The sequence below is a fragment of the Eumetopias jubatus genome, unplaced genomic scaffold (assembly GCF_037043125.1).
Source record: "Eumetopias jubatus isolate StellerSeaLion01/CBP00866 unplaced genomic scaffold, mEumJub1_p1.0 scaffold_9, whole genome shotgun sequence".
Lineage (NCBI taxonomy): Eukaryota > Metazoa > Chordata > Mammalia > Carnivora > Otariidae > Eumetopias > Eumetopias jubatus.
Genome location: NW_028274815.1, coordinates 24,465,953 through 24,488,779, shown reverse-complemented (window position 1 = coordinate 24,488,779; position 22,827 = coordinate 24,465,953). Strand labels below are relative to the sequence as shown.

The window sequence follows — 22,827 nt, the reverse complement described above, 5'->3', positions numbered from 1 at the left end:
AGGAAGTGAATGATTTCAGTTCTGGGGCCCCATGACAAATGAGTAGTAGTTGTGGGCGGGGGGCAGGCCGGGGTTAGGTTTGGTACTTAGTCTTATGATGAAGTAAGTGACCAGATGTTGGTGGCAGCTGGAAGATTAATATCAAAGGTATCTGGTGGGCTAAGTGCCCCTTTAGGAGATAACCCAGCAAGGGGGAGGAGAAGCCCCTAATCATCCAAGCCTGAGCTGAAAGTCAGGACTCTTGGGGTTCTGCTGACCAGCTGCTAGAGCCAAGTTAGACAGCTTGTTTTGGCCATCTGCCCAAAAAGGGAAATTGGTCTTAAAATGGTAGAGATGGAAGAGACCTGAGAATCATTTCATTCCACCATTTCATTTTTCACATGAGGACACCACGGCCTTGGGAGGTTAAATGATTTGCCTGAAGTCACAGCACAGAGCCAGGGTCTACATAACAACTCTTCTTACTCAAGGTCTAGTGTGACTTCACTTCCAAAGGAATATTAGATCACCGGGTCGAAATGCAAAGACTGAATAAGGAGTTTCCACAAGGCTAGGTAGAGTCCAAGCTTCCTGCCTTCAGTGCTGGGCACGCACCTGTTCAGTTCCCCTCTGCCAGGGCTGATCCCTGGGGCCACATGAAGGGCAGCAGCAACAATGACTGCCAAGTTTAACAATAAACTGTGTGCCACTCACAGCCTTGCTGGGAGCTTGATATGCATACTGCCTTTAATCCTCCTCACATTCCCCTAGGTGGCCCCTGCTCTAATCCCCATTTGACAGATGAAAGAATTGAGGCACAGAAGGAGTAAGTAACTTGCCCCCAGGCATGCAGTGAGTAAAGTGACAGAGCCAAGCTTTCACCTTGAGCAGCCTGATCCCGTGCAGCATCTAGGCACCGAAGTATTCCTCAGACAGCCTGGTGCCCCCTGAGGTTTTGATGTCAAAGAGAACAAGGTAGAAAGATGCCTGTTCCAGTCAGTGTCTCCCTGGGTCCTCCAAATCCAGTCAGTCCAACTCATTCTGAGGCTCCTGGGGGTAAATCCGAGGCACAGCACGACCAAGGTGGAAAGACATGCGTGTATAGTCCTTCCTAGTTAAGAAAACATGCCCACACTCATTCCCTTATTTGATCATCGCTGCAGGTATTATTATGTTTATCAGCATCATTATTGTGATAAATCTCTCATGTTCAAACACAAGGAAACCAAGACTCGGGTGGTTAAATGAACTGTCCGAAAGCATAAGGCTGATGAGCCCAGAACTTGGAAACTTCCAAGAATTCTCTAGTGGTCTTCCCCTTTGACTCCTAGGCCCCTGCCTTTCCTCCCTTTGCTCTTCTCATAGCTTCTGGCCTATGGACAGACCTGCCCTCTGGCAGGGAGCTTCCAGCAACCACCAAAAAGCAGCTTGTTGGGGGCGCCTGGGTGGCTCAGTCGGTTAAGCATTTGCCTTCTGCTCAGGTCATGATCCCAGGGTCCTGGGATCGAGCCCCACATCGGGCTCCCTGCTCAGTGGGAAGCCTGCTTCTCCCTCTCCCTCTGCCTGCCTCTGTGCCTACTTGTGCTCTTTCTCTCTATCTGTCAAATAAATAAATAAAATCTTTAAAAAAAAAAACAGCTTGTTGGCAGCAGAGTACCTCTAGGGTGAGAGAAGCCAGAAAGCCTGACTGGAAGAGATTTGAGCCTTCAAATCACTGGAAGATATTTGAAACCTAGCCATGTATGTTTTTGCTAGCTTATTCCAGAAAACCACAGTCTAAAATTTTGAAAATTTTCCTAATTGTTGAAGGTATTATTTTGGTTTTTTTGTTGTTGTTGTTATAGCTGAGAATAGTAATAATAAATATCATACAGTTAGGAACCAGATTTTACTACCAATTTTGCAAGCCCCCCACTTTTATCCGTACTGGCTCTGGACCTCAGTTTCTTCGTGTCAGATGGTCCCAGAGGTCCCTCATCACCCAGAAGGTCAATGATTGAGAAGTTTGGAGAATTCCTTGAGAAAAGGAGAGGACTCCACCATGTGCCTCAAGACTGGTGGCAGCCAAGGGAGTTCCCTTGAGCTGTGTACAATCTTAAGGACTGCCGGTATTTTGAGAATGTTGGTTTCTGGAGCTCTATCAAATGAGCTGTAGCTTCAAACATGAAGCTCTATTATATGACGTCTAAAGGCCACTTATAAGAGAATTGTCACATGTACATGATACTTCATGTGGTTCTTTGTTGAATACACAAACCAGGCTTGTCAGGACTCCTCCGTCATCTGTCTGTGCCATCCTTGAAGCAATCTAGACTGCTTAACCGTGCCAGTAAGCCAAGCCCGAGGAAGTGAGGGCTGGTGATTCAGTAAGTCTGACAGTGAGCCTGGCCCAAGCCTGGTGCTATCCAGAGAGGATGATACTCGAAAAGTATCATCCAGCCAGGAGAAGTGGGGGCCACAGTGTGTGGGAAGGACCCTTGGACCAGCCACATGACCCTGGGGTAGTCTTTTCCCTTGCCTCAGTGTTGGCCTTTTCACCTGTCCAGTGGGAGAAGCAGTTGACCTCAAATGTCGTTTCAAGTCCTGATAGCCTTTAACTCTGTGAATATCACCTAGCAGTGGACATGCCAACCTTCACCTGGGGCAACATAAAACCAAGGAAATGGTCATCTGCCATCAGGTAAAATGGCTCACATAAATATGATCTCTCATAGTAAACAAGAAACTGTGTTCAGAAAGGGCATGGCGGTGCAAATTCTGAATCAGCTAGTGTGTGTTGGGAATTTCTCCATTGCAGGCACCTGCATCACTTCATTGAGTCCTTCCAGCAGTTCTGGGAAGTTAGTCTGATCACTGAGATGGCTGAGGCTCAGAGAGAGGGAGAGAGTGCCCTGTACCGCACATCTGGCAGGTGGTGTAATTGGAGTCAAATCTCAGATCTTGTGCTCTGTCCCTGAGAAACAATCCTAATGATATTAAGGTCACTTAATGAATAAGATCTATGGGCGTAGATACATAGCAGAAGATTGTAGGGCTGGGTGGGACCACAGAGATCACCATTCAACAAGTGAGGAATGTTAGGTCCAACATCAAGGCTATCATGCATCCTGGCAGTCAAACAGAAAAATAACCCCCCAGGACAAAATCACAGTCATGTTGCCATATTTTAAACTAGCAGCCAACCTGATGATTTGTTTTTAGATGCAGATTCTATGGCTGAGTATCCAGTTGGGTAAACTCTCTCATGGGCCCCTGATGGCCATAGAAACCTTGCCCATCCCACCCTCAGCTCCCTCAACTGTGACCCCTAGCCCTATCCAAGAAACACAGCCAATATTCCAGAAGATGTTAGGAAACCTAGATGGGAAGTTTGAACCCCAGTCCTTATTGCATGTGTAGCCTTGGCTTCCTGAGTCAGCACACCCACGGGGGTTAAGGCTTGGATCTTAGAGATACGAAGTCTGACTCAGTTCTCACTCAGGGCATCCCAGTTCCAACTCCTTCAAGGGCAGCTCAGATGCTCCAGGTCATGTCCTGCCTCTAGCTTGGCCCTGCTTGTCTCGCCATGGGTCTAGTTCCTGACCTGCCTCACTGCAGGTCTTGACCCTTACTGGTATCCGTGGCTCTGAATGAGGGCAGCTATTTCTGCTGCCTTTTTAGCCCATAGTTCCCTGTTTGTGAGATACTGACATCAAAGTCTCAGGGTCCCAGGAAGGAAGCAGGTCAGTGAAAGCCCACTCAGTCACTTCATATCTAACTTAGCCGTAACTTCACTGCTCTAAGCCCAGGGTCTTCTAAATCTGCTAAGTAAGGGTAAGAATCCTGCCTACTTCATAGGGATCAAATAAGATAACAATGTAAGGGGCCTGACAAACTGTGTCTGAACACAGAAAGCCCTCAGTAAATATTGTAAATTATGAAAATACTTCCCATGGGCCTTCACGGAGGTCCTCCCCTCAGGGATCCTCTATAAACGCATACCCAGTGCTACCACAGCCAAGAACATAAGTCGTCTGACCCCAGGCTTGTTTCTGAAACACTCATAATAAGAGAAAAAAGGAAAGAAGGGTGAGGTATCATAGGATTGATAAACATGGCGTTCTTCTCTTTTTTATGACTCTGCTCTTCACTCTGCAATGTTTGTTTCTAAACCTCATGGCGGGCTGACCCTGAGAGACATCAGCCAGTGCGTTCCTGTGCACCTGCCCCAGGACAGCAGCTTGTAAGGATCCTGGATACCAGCCAGCCTCGGAAAGAAAATCTAAAGAACTAGAGGCTGCTGGTCCCCTCACTTGAAACTGACTTGAGGTGACTGAGGAAACTAGTGGGAGATCTCTGGGTTTCCAGGGTCAGGGTCAAGGAGGCACAAAAGGCCTTGATCCAAAGGAGTTTTTTGGAGCCTGAGGTGAGTCTGGATCAGTCTACAAAGGAGGACTGTTGGATTTTCTAAGCCTACCCCAGGGAAGACCTGAGTGTCCAAAGGACGTCATATCTCCCTGTCACCTCTACGTGGCGTTGTAGACGGTGCCTGGAACTTTCATGGCATCTCCTTCATGCAGCTCAGCCTGGGAAGACCCCCATCTCTGCTGATTAGCCGAGGTGGCTTCCTTGGTGCCAGCCTTAGCATGACTGCTTGGGTGGTCTCACACATTCCTAGAGACTAGACGTCCCCCCTCAGACTCAGTGTGTGGTCATGGCCAACTCCTCTGCAGCCAAGGGCATTTGATAAGGGAACTGGGCATCCCTCCAGGCGGGGCCATCACAGGGTTTTCTGATCTGTTTCTGTAACATTCTTCGGAATGGCTGCCTTTTAGACTAGAACAGTGCCTTAAAGCTAACTGTTAATGAATTCAGTTTTTGAAATGTGACTCATACCCTGGAAGGTTTCAGAAAATAGGTACAAACTGACAAAAATTCACGAATACACACATATATTCACACTTACTCATCCAGGAAGAGTCTTACCTGAGCTTTTCATCTTAATTCTTTGAGGATCTTGAGGTAACCTGAGTCCCCATGGAGTGTGATGCACTTTTGTCTCACTTCATGGGGAATCTGCTTCTAGGGGTGACAGTGAACTCCCATTCAGAGGTAGGCAGAGTGAAAATGACTGATGGTCTGTAGGTTTGATTGTATTTGCCCTGTAGAATCACCGACCTTCAGAGACAGAGGGCAGAATAGAAGATATATTTCTTTCATTTTCTTCAAATGCAGAAAACTAGGCCTGGAGAAGCGAGCAGACTTGCTGGGGTCTCTCAGCTGCTATGTGCAGGACCACGCCTGGAACCATCCTCACTGCTGTACCTCCACAGCTCTTGATACCCCTCTCAGCAGGAAAACTGTTTACAGAAGATTCCATTACCTTAAGCTTCTTTCATGATTCAAGTAACTAGAAAGTGGGTAGCAATGATCAGGTTCTGGAAGGTATGTCTTTTCTCATTACTGTTTTTCCTCATTGTTTTTCATTGCTCATTCCACTATGTGATCAGCAGGTTCTGGAAAGTATGTCTTTTTCTCACTGCTATTTTTCAATGGTTAGATTCTCCCGGGTCCTGATAGGTAAAATAAGGTTGGGATGTCTGGATTTTTTTGAAGGTCATGGTCGCTTTGCCAAATAGGCCTGACAGAGAGGAAATCTAGATCTGTTGCCTTAGGGTAGAGGACAAGCTGTTGCAGATATGAAGAGGCTGTAGACTTTGGGTCTAATAATAACTAAAATGTAACACTTCACAGATGTCTCATATATTATTTAATTTACTTGGTTGGCCCTGGATTGAGATTTTGAAACTGTGGAAGTGTGATGAAAAATGCCTGGATCTTCATCATTAACCAGCTTTGGGTCACATTCTGTTCTGCCTTAGGCTGATCCTTTGATCTTTGGGCAAATAGAGTAAACTTTCTGAGCCTCTATTTCCTCATCTGTAGAGAGAAGCCGTCACCTACTTTTCAGTGTGCTTCTGTAGATTAAATGTAGTGACATAAGAAGAACACCTCGCAGTCTCTGGAGACAGCTGGGACCCGGTGAATGTAAGTCCCCATGCCTTCCCTTGGGTGGGGAACCTGGCTCTGCTGTTGGATTGCTTAAGGCTGACCCCTTCACTGACACCCTGGATCCCTCTGAGTCCTGTCTGTAAAACAGATTCGGTAGTCCTTATCCTACGAGGCGTGGGTAGAGGATGGTTATGGAGAAAGACGCAAGAAGCATCCTAGGTCTCCAACTTCAGAACAGGCCCTGAGGAACATGATCCTTAACCTGGTGGTTTTAGAGATGACAAGTCCCAGGTGTTATTTCTTGAAAGGCACTGGGGCTAGTGCAGGAAATTAATTATGGGAAATTAAATTGGAATATAGGAAAGCCCAATTCAGTTTCACCCACAATGAACAGTAATGTTAACTTCCTTTCTATTTAAAACCAAAGACTGTGGCTTTGACAGCTAAAGGGAGGCTGCCTCAGAGCCAGAATTTCAAAATGAACCTGTTTGATAATTGGAGCATGTGTCTAGCTTGTGTCACTAGGCAGGGTTTGGTCTAAACACGGCCAGTTCTCCAACTGTTCAGAGTCAAAGATCCCAGAATGGATGATGCTTGATGCTGGGTTTCTGTGGTCTGTTCATCTAATATGCACCAGACAGTGTCTGACCTTGCATGCCACACCTCTGTCCCAAATAGAGATAGGATGACTTTAATTGGAGGAGAAAAATCAAGATAGAGGATGGGCCATAGATGTGGAAGCTTTGAGAAAGTCACCTTTGTCAGTGTGGAATGGGGATGGCCAATACCTTTCTCTCCAATCTTTTGACTTGATCATTAGCTAATATGGATGGATCCTTTTGACCCTCTTCAGAAGAGCCAAGGTTAGTGGCTACACTTTTCATTATAATTGTTGTGCTACAAAGTACAAAATGTTGGATCAGTTTTCTCCTTGCATTCTGCAATCAAAACTAGGTGGCTGGCAAGTAAGTCTTGGAAGAGTAAGGCAGCCTACAATTCATGGACATAGCAGCAGCTCAGCCCCCAGGGGAAGGTAGAAAGTCTTCAAAGTTGATAAAATATGTAGGCAGCAAGTGGCACGTCAACTCAAACAGGGCTAGCTCTGCCCATTTCAGCTTGCCATTAGAAAGGTGAATTGTCTGCATTGTGAAAGGGCGAGTGGTATTAACCTTAGGACCAGAAAGATGGCGGCTCGTGGAAAGCAGCTGGTACCTAAACCTCTACGGGCTGAGAAGCAGAAAGATACTTAATAGAAGTGTAATTGAAGGATTCACTCCCCACCACCACCACCTAAACTGAGTTTGGCTAGTGCCAATGGGAATTATTTTACTCCCACTCTGGGGCAGGGCTTAGCTGACTATGTGTGTGACTAAGGGACCACCCAGTGACGGCTGGCTGCCTGCACTAGAATTGACCCCACTTCTCCTCTGTGTTCAGAAATTCTAAACAGCCGGCTCATCTTGGAGGTCAGAAGCAGCTGTTAAAATGCAAAATGATAATTGGGAGTTAGCACCCATTAACACCACCCCACAGACTGATTTATCAAATTTGCTATAACCCTTCTGAGAACAAGGACTGAGGAATCTTTAAGAAGTCAAATCAGGAAAGAGCTTTAGAAAACATCTAGTCTAGGTCTCATTTTGTAATTGAGGAACTTGAGGCCCAGAGAGGTTAAGTGTCTTGTTCAAGGGAACCAGCACATCGGCGGCAGAGCTGGAGTTGGAACCCGGGCCTCACTGGGCATTTATTTTCCCCGTCACCTGGTCTAAACCCCTGTTTCGCAGCTGAGGGCACCAAGTGCCACATATGAGAAGAGACTGTCCGAGCCTGGACACCAGCCAAAGTCCCCATCTGCTAGTCCAGTGGTCTGTCCTTCGTATCACATTCTCCTTTTCTTCACATCCCCATGGCTGAGGGGAAAAAATGAAGTAAAATGTAGATGAATAACTTGCACTTTGGCACACATTTCACTTACCCATCAGTGAGCTTTGGGCCCCTACGGGGTACAAAGCACTTCAGCCACTTTGGGTAATGCACACTGAGGAAGGGGAAGGAGAAAGTGAGGGTATCTTAAAATTAGGGCAAACGTGGAATGGTTTGGACACAAGTAGCCCAAGTCAAAGGTCATAAAAAGTCCCAGGGCACAGCCTTTTCCTGCCCCCCCCCTTAACCCAGTGACCTTTCCCACCCTTCCCCAAGAGACAGTGAGCCCGGACTAGCTGTCCTAGCCTTGGTCATCTTGTGTGGAGGGGGCCGAAGTGTAGATGGTTGGCTGGCAGCCAGGGCTATGAGTAAGGCCTTTGTTCCCTTTGGCCTTCTCTTCTCAGGTAGGGCAGAACCTGGCCAGGATTTTTCCTGAGCATCTACTGTAGACAGGCTCATGTATACAGAAAGCACATTATCCTACTAGCTCGTACAGTGATCTCTAGAGGTAGGTGTTATCATCCCCAATGTACAGGTGAGGAAATTTGAGACCACACAGGCTGTGATTTGCTCAACCCAGACTTAGAGGCAGACCTACCTGGTTGCAAAGCCAGCATCCAGCCATGTGGCCTCAGACCCTCTCATGTCACCAGGCAACATTCCATGATGCAGAGCTTCTCCAAGTGCCACCTGTTAGCTCTTTTTTCACCTGTCTTCTCTGAAGATACCTCCCTTAACCTGAATTATACAAGGAACTCCTTTCCCCACCCCCCTCTCTCGGTACCCTTTTTAGCCATACGGAGCCGAGCCGGCTGTGAACCTGACCGCCGGACGCCCCAGATGGAGTGAGGGCTGTGGATGAGATAAAGGCCTCCTTCCTGGAGCGGAGGGGTGGTGGGGGCTGGAAGGTCTCCTTGGGGAGACAGTTTGCCCTATTGACTGCTGGCTGTCCTTGCAGGTCTAGAGTGCAGCTTCGACTTCCCCTGCGAGCTGGAGTACTCCCCGCCCCTTCACGACCTTGGCAACCAGAGCTGGTCCTGGCGCCGCGTCCCCTCTGAGGAGGCCTCCCAGATGGACCTGTTGGATGGGCCCGAGACAGAGCACTCCAAGGAGATGCCCCGAGGTAAGTGTAGGGGCCACCGCAGAGTGTCCCGGCCGGGCCAGGATGGGGCTTGGATGCCCATTTCTGTTTCCAGGTATGAGGCTTCCCTGGCTCTGCTCTCACCTATTTCCTTTGAAACCTGCTTCTAATACCTGTGCCGTCCATAGGATTCAAGGATCAAGCCGACCTTTTACTCTCTCACCAAGAGAAGAAAATAGGATTTTATAACTCTTTTTCACGCAGATGTAGGAGAAAGTGCTGATCTGTTTGTCTGTGGAGGAATAGAGTTGCCAGGACACCCAGTTAAATTTGAGTGTCTGGTGAACAATGAATGGTTTCTTAGTATATCTCATGAAATCGTTGGGGCATACTTAGACTTTAAAAATTGTTCCAATTTCTAATTATATTAAAAAATTCAAATGTAACTGAGGGTCCTTCCTTTTTACTTGCTACATCTGGCATTTCTAATTCGGAAGGTATGGTGTAACTGGGTTAAATGTTAATTTCAAAGCCATTAATGAATATTCAGGCTGTGTTGTAGTTTTGCAAGTTGCTTCCAGTAGTTCTGAGCTATTAATGAACATCGCTTTCTGAATTATTAGGGATGGGAGAAGTTAGGACGGGGTAAGTTGTGGGTGCTTGTTAAGTATTTGCTGAGTTTTTAGAGATAGAGGTGGAGACACTAAGCCCTAGTCCCGCCTTCAGGTCTCACTTTGGCAAATCTTAGAGCTCCACATTCCTTGGACCCAGGAAACTCTACTTATCCAGAATCGACAGCCTACGTTTCTGATTCATAGGAAGAAATAACCACTGGTGCGGTGATGGACTTACAGAACATTCAGAGTCATACTTCCATTTTGCAAAGCCCTTCCACCTCCACTGTCTTATTTGATTCCAGTGTTGTGAGAGAGGCAGGCCAGATGAGAAGGCGGGGGCTCAGAAAGGGGAAGTGACTTGCTAAAGATCACACAGCTGGTCCATGCTGGTCCAGGTCTGGATGTCCGGTGATGAGTGCTAGACAAGGACACTTTCTACCACATCGTGTTTCTGTCTTTGTAGCTAAAGCTACTGCGAGAGCCTGCCCTGGGCCCGGGTCTAAGGGGCAATGATCTCAGGCTCATGCTACTGTGAATCTAAAGGGGACAGAGTTCAATTAAGTTCTGGGGGAGTTTGGAAGTGGTATGGAAATAGCTGATGCCCTCAGGCTGCTATAGCAGCCTCAAACCCTGAACTGGGAGATGCTTTTCCTTTCTACACATTCTCCCAGGCTGACCTTTTTTTCTGTTTTTATGACTCTTTTCAAATTGCTTGACCTTGATTTATATTTTAAGCTGCTTTCACCTGGATGCTGATGCATATTGCCCAGGGTAGGGGTCATGGTTGTTGTGTGTAGGTGAGTGGCTCTTAACCCTATAGTGCATCTGAATCTTCGGAGAACTTATACAAAGTACTGCCTAGACCCCACAATTTGCAATTCTGATTCGAAGGATCTGAGATGAACCCTGGAAATCTGTATATTTTTAAAATTTTATTATAAAATCTAGCATGTGCAACAAAGTAGAACATGTGTGCATGGACAGACGATCACAGAGAAATCAACACTGTGCTCTCAGCACCAGGTGTAAGAATTTGAATATTGTCAGTCCATTTACAGCCTCTTCTTTCACCCTGCTAGAGCCAGAATCTCTCCCTTCCCTCAGAGGTAACCACTCTGCTATTTTGTGTTCATCCTTCATTTTCTTTTCCTTATGGCCTAACCACTTATGCATGTAGCCCCAAACAACGTATCGATTAGGTTTGTAACCTATTACATAAATGAGATAACGTTGCTGTTTTGTGATTTGTCCATTTTGATGCTCATAGCCTTGGTTCTTTTGGTTTTCAATCACTGCATGAAAGTACCACAGTTTCTCTCTTCTACTGTCCTTAGACATTTAAGTTGTTTCTGTGGTTTTGCTATTACCAGCAGCACTCCTGTGAGCATTTTTGCACACGCCTCTTGGCACATGTGCGTGCCCAAGAGTTTCCCTAGAGCAGAGAGGAGGAGCGGAATTGCTGGGACATGGGGTGCAGCTTCCATTCCAATAGACAGTGCTGACCTGTTTTCCCAAGTGGTGGTACCAAATCATACCCCACTAGTGAGGTGTCAGTATTCCTCCCCAGGACTTTACATACTCACCTGTCCCTGATAGTGTCAGACTTGGTCATTTTTGTCCAGCTAGTGGATGCAATCCAGTATCTCTTCAGAGCTTTAATTTCCATGAGACTCTCTCTCTCCCTCCTTTTATTTTTTTTTTTAATGTTTGTAGAAGCTTCTCAGGTGATTCTGAGGCAGAGCTAGGTTTGTTATAGTCTTGATGCAGACCCCCTTTCGGACTTACTCCCATTCACCCATCCCTAAGGATGGCTCCAGAGCCTCCTCCCCAGCCTCTAGAAGCAGTCCTGGCAAGACCTGCACTTTTGGTCCTTGTACGTTTTTTATTTGATGACTACTGAATCGTGAGCACGTTCCAATGAGATCAGGAGAGAGGGACAAGTAGCAGTTGTTCTCAGACTTTGTAGGAGTCAGACTCAGTACATTTGAAAGTTGGTGCTTTTTAAGTTTTTAAGCAATTTTTAGAAGAGCGCCAAAAGATTGCACGTTGCCACTCTCTGACCTCTTTCTCCTTGATCTGCTATCTTGTGATCTCTGGCATCTGCACAATACCCTGAGTACTAGGAGAAAAACAAAAAGAAGAACAGGAAGGAATTAAAAAATAAACACTCATTCCTCAATGTTCCCAAGTGTGGAAATGTATCAGTGTCTTTAGTTTTTATAGCTGGGTCCCAAGGGCCAGTACCTGCACTGAATACAGACCTTTTCCCATTAGTTAAATCAGTCAGGATTGGAATAGTCATGTTTTAGTGAGTACTGCCAGCTTCCATCTGTCTGAAAAACAGTCTTCCTAGCATGGTAGCATGCATCACTAAGAATGATGATGTGAAGAGCCACGACCAAAGCCACTGCCGATACACCAGTCCACTTCATCAAGTTCTTTAGTGAACAAACACATCCAAACACAACCTGAGAGAATCTCACCACTGTCAGAAACTGGTGTTGATTTCTCCTGGGGTCTAATGGAGGGACCTATACTCATATCAGTCTCAAAAACAAGGGAGTAGCCTCCCAGCCTTCACTGGGACACTTCTAGAATGTCACTGATAGGTGCTCAGAACCTCTAGTAATGGGCTGCTCATTGCTGTTTGCTTCAGCTAATTATATCACTACCCGTTCTCTGAAGTAGCGTTGCTCCTCATGAAGCAAGCTGATGTATCTTAGTGTTTCTTGACTATCAGGGAAAGAGGTGGAAGGTGAGGGGAGAGAAAGTGACATGCCCAATTTGCACAGCGCCAAAGCAAGGGCCTACATCTCAGTCCTAATGGCCAACTCTTTGGAATCTCACTTTCTCTGTCATTTTGGCAGAAAGGGTGCTGGTGGTGGAGATAAGAAGGAGTGATGGGGTGCCCTTTAGGGTAGTGCAGTCAATAGGGATTTCTTAAAACTCAACATTTATTGGTTGGATAGTATTTAGACTCCACTGCAATATTTCTTGTCAGGGGATATAGAAAGACCAGAAAAAGGCAGTGAGATAATACCAATCATAGATAATGAACTGTAAGAGTATAAATTCTGAATGATTTTAATTTATAGCCCCTGTAGCTGAGAATAATAAGGAAGATACAATTCAGAGCAGCAAGATAATAAAAAGTGATGATCTTGATGGAACACAATATTATAAATTAATAAAATCTTGAGGAATCATCAGGTTGAGGCATTCTATGACTTTTTACGAAGTGCCAGGGGCATGTTTTTGAGACTGATATGAGTATAGGTCCCTCCATCAGACCCCAGGAAAAATTACTTTCAGTTGCTCTTTTGGTATGTAGTCACATTTTTCTTTTCCAGCAAGACAAGATCTTAGTCTCCAGCATGAACCCTAGCTTTCAAATGGAAAACAGATTAGCAGCTTCACCCCCAAACCCCTCCACAACCCCCTAGTCATATGCATACCCAGGAAGAATGGGAGGAGAGTCAGCTGGGAGAGGCTGACCCCTTTCCTGTATCAGCTCAGCTCTCTTCCAGAGAACTGATTCTCAAATCTTCGTTTGGTTCAGTTTTTGTCTTTCTCTAACTGACTTATTTGGCTTAGCATTATACTCTCTAGCCATATGATTTTACTCATATGTGGAATTTAAGAAAAAAAGAGAGAGAGAAACAAACCAAGAAACAGACTCTTTAACTATAGAGAACAAACTGATGGTAACTAGAGGGGAGGTGGGTGGGGGGATGGGTGAAACAGGTGATGGGGGTGAAGGAGGGCACTTGCTGTGATGAGCATGGGGTCTGATATGGAAGGTGCTGAATCACTATATAGTACACCTGAAACTAATGGAACGCCGTATGTTAACTATACTGGCACAAAAAAAAGAAGAAGAAGAAGAAGAAGAAGAAGAAGAAGAAGAAGAAGGCTTGGTTTTCAAAAGGCTGAGAAGCACTGTCCTAGAGTTCTGGAATGGCTAACGATGCGGCCACAGATGACAAGGGTACTGTAATGCCAAAGTGGGGTCCATTCAGCCTTTCAGTCCCTTTCTGTTGTACCCTTGTGCATTAGTTTTTTGTAGCTGCTGTAACAAATAAACACACACTGGGTGGCTTAAAATAACATAAATTGATTTTTTTAATAATTTTTTATTGTTATGTTAATCACAATACATTACATCATTAGTTTTGGATGTAGTGTTCCATGATTCATTGTTTGTGCATAACACCCAGTGCGCCACGCAGAATGTGCCCTCTTTAATACCCATCACCAGGCTAACCCATCCCCCCACCCCCCTCCCCTCTAGAACCCTCAGTTTGTTTTTCAGAGTCCATCGTCTCTCATGGTTCGTCTCCCCCTCCGACTTACTCCCCTTCATTCTCCCCCTCCTGCTATCTTCTTCTTTTTCTTTTTTCTTAACATATGTTGCGTTATTTGTTTCAGAAGTACAGATCCGTGATTCATCAGTCTTGTACAATTCACAGCGCTCACCATAGCACATACCCTCCCCAATGTCTATCACCCAGCCACCCAATCCCTCCCACCCCCCACCACTTCAGCAACCCTCAGTTTGTTTCCTGAGGTTAAGAATATGATATGATATGATATGATATGATATGATATGATATGATATGATACATGTCTTTTTCTGATTGACTTATTTCACTCAGCATAACACCCTCCAGTTCCATCCATGTCGTTGCAAATGGCAAGATCTCATTCCTTTTGATGGCTGCATAATATTCCATTGTGTATATATACCACCTCTTCTTTATCCATTCATCTGTCGATGGACATCTTGGCTCTTTCCACAGTTTGGCTATTGTGGACATTGCTGCTATAAACATTGGGGTGCACGTACCCCTTCGGGTCCCTACATTTGTATCTTTGGGGTAAATACCCAGTAGTGCAATTGCTGGATCGTATGGTAGCTCTATTTTCAACTGTTTGAGGAACCTCCATACTGTTTTCCAGAGGGGTTGCACCAGCTTGCATTCCCACCAACAGTGTAAGGAGGGTTCCCCTTTCGCCACATCCCCGCCAACATCTGTCGTTTCCTGACTTGTTAATTTTAGCCATTCTGACGGGTGTGAGGTGGTATCTCATTGAGGTTTTGATTTGGATTTCCCTGATGCCGAGCGATGTTGAGCACTTTTTCATGTGTCTGTTGGCCATTTGGATGTCTTCTTTGGAATGTCTGTTCATGTCTTCTGCCCATTTCTTGATTGGATTATTTGTTCTTTGGGTGTTGAGTTTGATAAGTTCTTTATAGATTTTGGATACTCACCCTTTATCTGATATGTCATTTGCAAATATTTTCTCCCATTCTGTCGGTTGTCTTTTGGTTTTGTGGACTGTTTCTTTTGCTGTGCAAAAGCTTTTTATCTTGATGAAATCCCAATAGTTCATTTTTGCCCTGGCTTCCCTTGCCTTTGGCGATGTTTCTAGGAAGAAGTTGCTGCGGCTGAGGTCGAAGAGGTTGCTGCCTGTGTTCTCCTTTAGGATTTTGATGGACTCCTGTCTCACGTTGAGGTCTTTCAACCATTTGGAGTCTATTTTTGTGTGTGGTGTAAGGAAATGGTCCAGTTTCATTCTTCTGCATGTGGCTGTCCAATTTTCCCAACACCATTTGTTGGAGAGACTGTCTTTTTGCCATTGGACATTCTTTCCTGCTTTGTCAAAGATGAGTTGACCATAGAGTTGAGAGTGCATTTCTGGGCTCTCTATTCTGTTCCATTGATCTATGTGTCTGTTTTTTTGCCAGTACCATACTGTCTTGATGATGACAGCTTTGTAATAGAGCTGGAAGTCTGGAATTGTGATGCCGCCAGCTTTGCTTTTCTTTTTCAAGATTCCTCTGGCTATTCGGGGTCTCTTCTGGTTCCATACAAATTTTAGGATTATTTGTTCCATTTCTTTGAAAAAGGTGGATGGTATTTTGATGGGGATTGCATTGAATGTGTAGATTGCTCTAGGGAGCACTGACATCTTCACAATGTTTGTTCTTCCAATCCATGAGCATGGAACGTTTTTCCATTTCTTGGTGTCTTCTTCAATTTCTTTCATGAGTATTTTATAGTTTTCTGAGTACAGATCCTTTGCCTCTTTGGTTAAATTTATTCCTAGGTATCTTATGGTTTTGGGTGCAATTGTAAATGGGATCGACTCCTTGATTTGTCTCTCTTCTGTCTTGTTGTTGGTGTATAGGAATGCCACTGATTTCTGTGCATTGATTTTATATCCTGCTACTTTACTGAATTCCTGTATGAGTTCTATCAGTTTTGGGGTGGAGTCTTTTGGGTTTTCCACATTAATATAAATTGATTTTATCCCAGTTCCAGAAGCTAGCATTCTGAAATCAAGGTGTGATCAGGGTTGGTACATTCTGGAGACTCTGCAGGACTATACATCCCATTCCTGGTTGCCTCACTTCTGGTGGCTGCTGGTATCTCAGTGCTCCTTTGCTTGTAGATGCATCAGTCCAATCCCTGGCTTCAACTCCACATGGCATTCTCCTTGAGTCTCAGATCTGTCTCCAATAGGGACACACGTCACTGGATTTGGGGCCCACCTTAAATGCAGCATGATCTCACGATCCTTAATTACATTTGCAAACACCTTGTTTCCAAATAAGATCGCTTTCACAAGCACCAGGGATTAGGACTTGGACATATCTTTTGGGGACCGGATTCAACCTACTACACACTGATTTTTCTTTCCGTGTGTGTGGATTGGTCTGTGGATCCTCTGTGTCTCTCCTTGTGTACTTGTGGGTTCTTAGATCCTTCTGGAAATCAGGTTAGGTGATTTTAGAGGAGCCCAGATTAATACCAGCATTTCTGCTCTTTCCTTTAATTCCTTCCCCTGCCTCAAAGGTTCGCAACATCCTTAAAAGAGTCTCTGAACAGTTCGCAGATTTACTGCATCCCTGGAGTAGCGGGAACCTGAAACTGGGCCACATTTTGAGCTGCAGGTGCTAACTTGATGGGCACTCTGTCTCGGGATACATCACCCTTTCTACATGCAGTCACTGGGGGCTGCAGCTGGTGGACTGAGCTGGCTGTAAGTCTCCTGCTCTGCCCTTAACCCTTTGTGGTGTTGACAGGCAACTGGAGTGATGAAAGTCTGCCTAGCACTTCCTCCTTCACCCAGTGAAACTCATCGTTAGCCACCCATTCCTGCTCAGGCTTTATTGGCTGACCAAGTGGGACCTCATAAATTAGCCTCTTTGGTGGTGGATACCTACACATGAGTGGGTTTACAGCTCTTTCTGAGATCAAGGTCCATAGGTGAGGACAGGGTGGAGATAACAGGATAGGCTGTCAGTGAGATCGAGTTGGGAGGAGCTGTGGGGCTGGAGCATCATTGACAGCACACCTGGAAGCACCCTCTGGTCCCCGGCCTGTGCTGTTGCAGAGGTGAGATGTGCTAATGCGTGCTTAAAGTCAGCTGCTTCCTGCCCACAGGGTTTAGTGGTCACCTTTAAGGTGATTTTGTTCATGGGAGAGTCAGTAATTGCTCAACTCCCTTTGTATAAGCAGCCTTTAGCAAAGACCTCTGGTTTTAGGGTATTGATGCTGAGAGGGCGGTTAGGGGAGAAAGGCAAACTGGGACAGAAGAAAAATACAGTGGGAATGACAGATGCACATGCACACACACACACACGCACACACACACACGCACGCGCGTGCGCGCACACACACACACACACACACACACACATCCTCTGGGACAGAACGATCTTTTTTTCTTTTCATTTGGTTCAAACGGGATGATCAAATGGGGACTGTTGATGCCAAGTGTTCTTAGGCTCCAGCCCCCGAGAGCTCCCTTCCTATGCTGCTTGCTCTATTATGAAGTTACTGTTTTAAGGCAACAATCTCTAAACTTTATTTTATGCCTCATCAGTAAAATATTCCTGGGCAGGCACCCCTACTATGTATATAGTCAATATATGCAATATATTCAAGCTAGACAGGTCTAGCTCTTGTGGTCTCTCTGACTCTTAAGTTTCAAAGACCATTTAGTCCCTTTTCTCAGACTCTACATGGTTTAGAGAAGAAGGAAATCACTTTCTGGGTTGAGTGCTACCAACAGTACAAACTCAACCCTCAAGAATCAGAAGATACCTTTCTCTATAGACTACCTGACAGACTTGAGGAACAGGGTCACAACCAAATTTTTCCTACTGGCTTATCTAAAAAGCTGTCTTGGTGGTGTTTATGATGGTGAAAAACTAGAAATCACTTAAATACTCAAACAATAAGGAATTGGTTAAATAAAATATAGTACACCTAAATATTATGCTGCCATTCCACTGATGCTATGTAAAAATATTTAATAAGATGGGAAAGTATTCAAGGCCCATTAAAACCAGGTTAAACAACTTGTTTGATATATCTTATTCCATAAAAGAGAAACCAAGTTATGTACATAAGGAGAAAACTCTATATATACCAACATAGTGTAGAAGTTATTTCTAGATGACTGAATTATCAGTGATTTATATTTTTTCTGTGTGCTTTGGTATTTTTCAAACGAGTCCATGAACATACTTTGCTTTTTTTTTTTCACTATTCTAACCTTTATTTTTTTTTAAATTTTTTATTGTTATGTTAATCACCATATATTACATCATTAGTTTTTGGTGCAGTGTTCCATGATTCATTGTTTGTTCATAACACCCAGTGCTCCATGCAGAACGTGCCCTCCTCAATACCCATCACCAGGCTAACCCATCCCCCTACCCCCCTCCCCTCTAGAACCCTCAGTTTGTTTTTCAGAGTCCAACGTCTCTCATGGTTCGTCTCCCCCTCTACATACTTCCCCTTTTCGTCCTCTCCTGTTATCTTCTTCTTTTTCTTTTTTCTTAAAATATGTTGCGTTATTTGTTTCAGAAGTACAGAACTGTGATTCAACAGTCTTGCACAATTCACAGCGCTCACCATAGCACATACCCTCCCCAATGTCTATCACCCAGCCACCCCATCCCTCCCACCCCCAACCACTCCAGTAACACTCAGTTTCTTTCCTGAGATTAAGAATTCCTCATATCAGTGAGGTCATGTGATACATGTCTTTCTCTGATTGACTTATTTCACTCAGCATAACACCCTCCAGTTCCATCCACGTCGTTGCAAATGGCAAGATCTCATTCCTTTTGATGGCTGCATCATATTCCATTGTGTATATATACCACCTCTTCTTTATCCATTCATCTGTCGATGGGCATCTTGGCTCTTTCCACAGTTTGGCTATGGTGGACATTGCTGCTATAAACATTGGGGTACACGTACCCCTTCGGGTCCCTACATTTGTATCTTTGTGGTAAATACCCAGTAGTGCAATTGCTGGATCGAACGGTAGCTCTAATTTCAACTGTTTGAGGAACCTCCATACTGTTTTCCAGAGGGGTTGCACCAGCTTGCATTCCCACCAACAGTGTAGGAGGGTTCCCCTTTCTCCACATCCCTGCCAACATCTGTCGTTCCCTGACTTGTTAATTTTAGCCATTCTGACGGGTGTGAGGTGGTATCTCATTGAGGTTTTGATTTGGATTTCCCTGATGCCGAGCGATGTTGAGCACTTTTTCATGTGCCTGTTGGCCATTTGGATGTCTTCTTTGGAAAAATGTCTGTTCATGTCTTCTGCCCATTTCTTCATTGGATTATTTGTTCTTTGGGTGTTGAGTTTGATAAGTTCTTTATAGATTTTGGATACTAGCCCTTTATCTGATATGTCATTTGCAAATATTTTCTCCCATTCTGTCGGTTGTCTTTTGGTTTTGTGGACTGTTTCTTTTGCTGTGCAAAAGCTTTTTATCTTGATGAAATCCCAATAGTTCATTTTTGCCCTGGCTTCCTGTGCCTTTGGCGATGTTTCTAGGAAGAAGTTGCTGCGGCTGAGGTCGAAAAGGTTGCTACCTGTGTTCTCCTTTAGGATTTTGATGGACTCCTGTCTCACGTTTAGGTCTTTCAACCATTTGGAGTCTATTTTTGTGTGTGGTGTAAGGAAATGGTCCAGTTTCATTCTTCTGCATGTGGCTGTCCAATTTTCCCAACACCATTTGTTGAAGAGACTGTCTCTTTTCCATTGGACATTCTTTCCTGCTTTGTCAAAGATAAGTTGACCATAGAGTTGAGGGTCCATTTCTGGGCTCTCGATTCTGTTCCATTGATCGATGTGTCTGTTTTTGTGCCAGTACCATACTGTCTTGATGATGACAGCTTTGTAATAGAGCTGGAAGTCTGGAATTGTGATGCCGCCAGCTTTGCTTTTCTTTTTCAGTATTCCTCTGGCTATTCTGGGTCTCTTCTGGTTCCATACAAATTTTAGGATTATTTGTTCCATTTCTTTGAAAAAAGTGGATGGTATTTTGATGGGGATTGCATTGAATGTGTAGATTGCTCTAGGTAGCATTGACATCTTCACAATGTTGATTCTCCCAATCCATGAGCATGGAACGTTTTTCCATTTCTTTGTGTCTTCTTCAATTTCTTTCATGAGTATTTTATAGTTTTCTGAGTACAGATCCTTTGCCTCTTTAGTTAGATTTATTCCTAGGTATCTAATGGTTTTGGGTGCAATTGTAAATGGGATCGACTCCTTGATTTGTCTCTCTTCTGTCTTGTTGTTGGTGTATAGGAATGCCACTGATTTCTGTGCATTGATTTTATATCCTGCTACTTTACTGAATTCCTGTATGAGTTCTAGCAGTTTTGGGGTGGAGTCTTTTGGGTTTTCCACATACAGTATCATATCATCTGCAAAGAGTGAGAGTTTGACTTCCTCTTTGCCGATTTGGATGCCTTTGATTTCTTTTTGTTGTCTAATTGCTGTGGCTAGGACTTCTAATACTATGTTGAATAGCAGTGGTGATAGTGGACATCCCTGCCGCGTTCCTGACCTTAGGGGAAAAGCTCTCAGCCTTTCCCCATTGAGAATGATATTCGCTGTAGGTTTTTCATAGATGGCTTTTATGATATTGAGGTATGTACCCTCTATCCCTATACTCTGAAGAGTTTTGATCAAGAAAGGATGCTGTACTTTGTCAAATGCTTTTTCTGCATCTATTGAGAGGATCATATGATTCTTGTTCTTTCTTTTGTTAATGTATTGTATCACGTTGATTGATTTGCGGATGTTGAACCAGCCTTGCAGCCCAGGGATAAATCCCACTTGGTTGTGGTGAATAATCCTTTTAATGTACTGTTGGATCCTATTGGCTAGTATTTTGGTGAGAATTTTTGCATCCATGTTCATCAAGGATATTGGTCTGTAATTCTCTTTTTTGATGGGGTCTTTGTCTGGTTTTGGGATCAAGGTAATGCTGGCCTCATAAAATGAGTTTGGAAGTTTCCCTTCCATTTCTATTTTTTAGAACAGTTTCAGGAGAATAGGTATTAATTCATCTTGAAATGTCTGATAGAATTGCCCTGGGAAGCCATCTGGCCCTGGGCTTTTGTTTCTTGGGAGATTTTTGATGACTGTTTCAATTTCCTTAGTGGTTATAGGTCTGTTCAGGTTTTCTATTTCTTCCTGGTTCAATTTTGGTAGTTGATACATCTCTAGGAATGCACCCATTTCTTCCAGGTTATCTAATTTGCTGGCATAGAGTTGCTCATAATATGTCCTTATAATTGTTTGTATTTCTTTGGTGTTGGTTGTGATCTCTCCTCTTTCATTCATGATTTTGTTGATTTGGGTCATTTCTCTTTTCTTTTTGATCAGTCTGGCCAGGGGTTTATCAATCTTGTTAATTCTTTCAAAGAACCAGCTCCTAGTTTCGTTGATCTGTTCTACTGTTCTTTTGGTTTCTAGTTCATTGATTTCTGCTCTGATCTTTATGATTTCTCTTCTCCTGCTGGGTTTAGGCTTTATTTGCTGTTCTTTCTCCAGCTCCTTTAGGTGTAGGGTTAGGTTGTGTATTTGAGACCTTTCTTGTTTCTTGAGAAAGGCTTGTATTGCTATATACTTTCCTCTCAGGACTGCCTTTGCTGTATCCCAAAGATTTTGAACAGTTGTGTTTTCATTTTCATTGGTTTCCATGAATTTTTTTTAATTCTTCTTTAATTTCCTGTTTGACCCATTCATTCTTTAGTAGGATGCTCTTTAGCCTCCATGTATTTGAGTTCTTTCCGACTTTCCTCTTGTGGTTGAGTTCTAGTTTCAAAGCATTGTGGTCTGAAAATATGCAGGGAATGATCCCAATCTTTTGGTAGCGGTTGAGACCTGATTTGTGACCTAGGATGTGATCAATTCTGGAGAATGTTCCATGGGCACTAGAGAAGAATGTGTATTCCTTTGCTTTGGGATGGAATGTTCTGAATATGTCTGTGAAGTCCATTTGGTCCAGTGTGTCATTTAAAGTCTTTATTTCCTTGTTGATCTTTTGCTTAGATGATCTGTCCATTTCAGTCAGAGGGGTGTTAAAGTCCCCCACTATTATTGTATTGTTGTCAATGTGTTTCTTTGCTTTTGTTATTAATTGCCTTATATAATTGGCTGCTCCCATGTTCGGGGCATAGATATTTACAATTGTTAGATCTTCTTGTTGGATAGACCCTTTAAGTAGGATATAGTGTCCTTCCTCATCTCTTATTACAGTCTTTGTTTTAAAATCTAGTTTGTCTGATATAAGGATTGCCACCCCAGCTTTCTTTTGGTGTCCATTAGCATGGTAAATGGTTTTCCACCCCCTCACTTTCAATCTGGGGGTGTCTTTGGGTCTAAAATGAGTCTCTTGCAGACAGCATATGGATGGGTCTTGTTTTTTAATCCAATCTGATAGCCTGTGTCTTTTGATTGGGGCATTTAGCCCATTTACATTCAGGGTAACTATTGAAAGGTATGAATTTAGTGCCATTGTATTACCTGTAAGGTGACTGTTAACTGTCTGTTGTCTGTGTTCGTTTCTGCTCTTTGCTGCTTTTAGGTTCTCTCTTTGCTTAGAGGACCCCTCTCAATATTTCTTGGAGGGCTGGTTTCGTGTTTGCAAATTCCTTTAGTTTTTGTTTGTTCTGGAAGCTTTTTATCTCTCCTTCTATTTTCAATGATAGCCTAGCTGGATATAGTATTCTTGGCTGCATATTTTTCTCGTTTAGTGCTCTGAAGATATCTTGCCAGTCCTTTCTGGCCTGCCAGGTCTCTGTGGATAGGTCTGTTGCCAATCTAATGTTTCTACCATTGTAGGTTACATATCTCTTCTCCCGAGCTGCTTTCAGGATTTTCTCTTTGTCTCTGAGACTCGTA

The 22,827-nt window shown here is 44.1% G+C and overlaps 1 protein-coding gene across 2 annotated transcripts in view; it reads left to right on the top strand.

Moving 5' to 3' along the window:
- The window catches only part of ALK (ALK receptor tyrosine kinase), a 690,188-nt gene that overhangs the window by 212,617 nt on the left and 454,744 nt on the right, over positions 1-22,827 (top strand). For both annotated transcript variants that reach the window (XM_028099603.2, XM_088026382.1), the window contains one exon: positions 8,852-9,016. In XM_028099603.2, the coding sequence (XP_027955404.1) occupies positions 8,852-9,016 (165 nt within the window). The remainder of the gene's footprint in view (positions 1-8,851; positions 9,017-22,827) is intronic.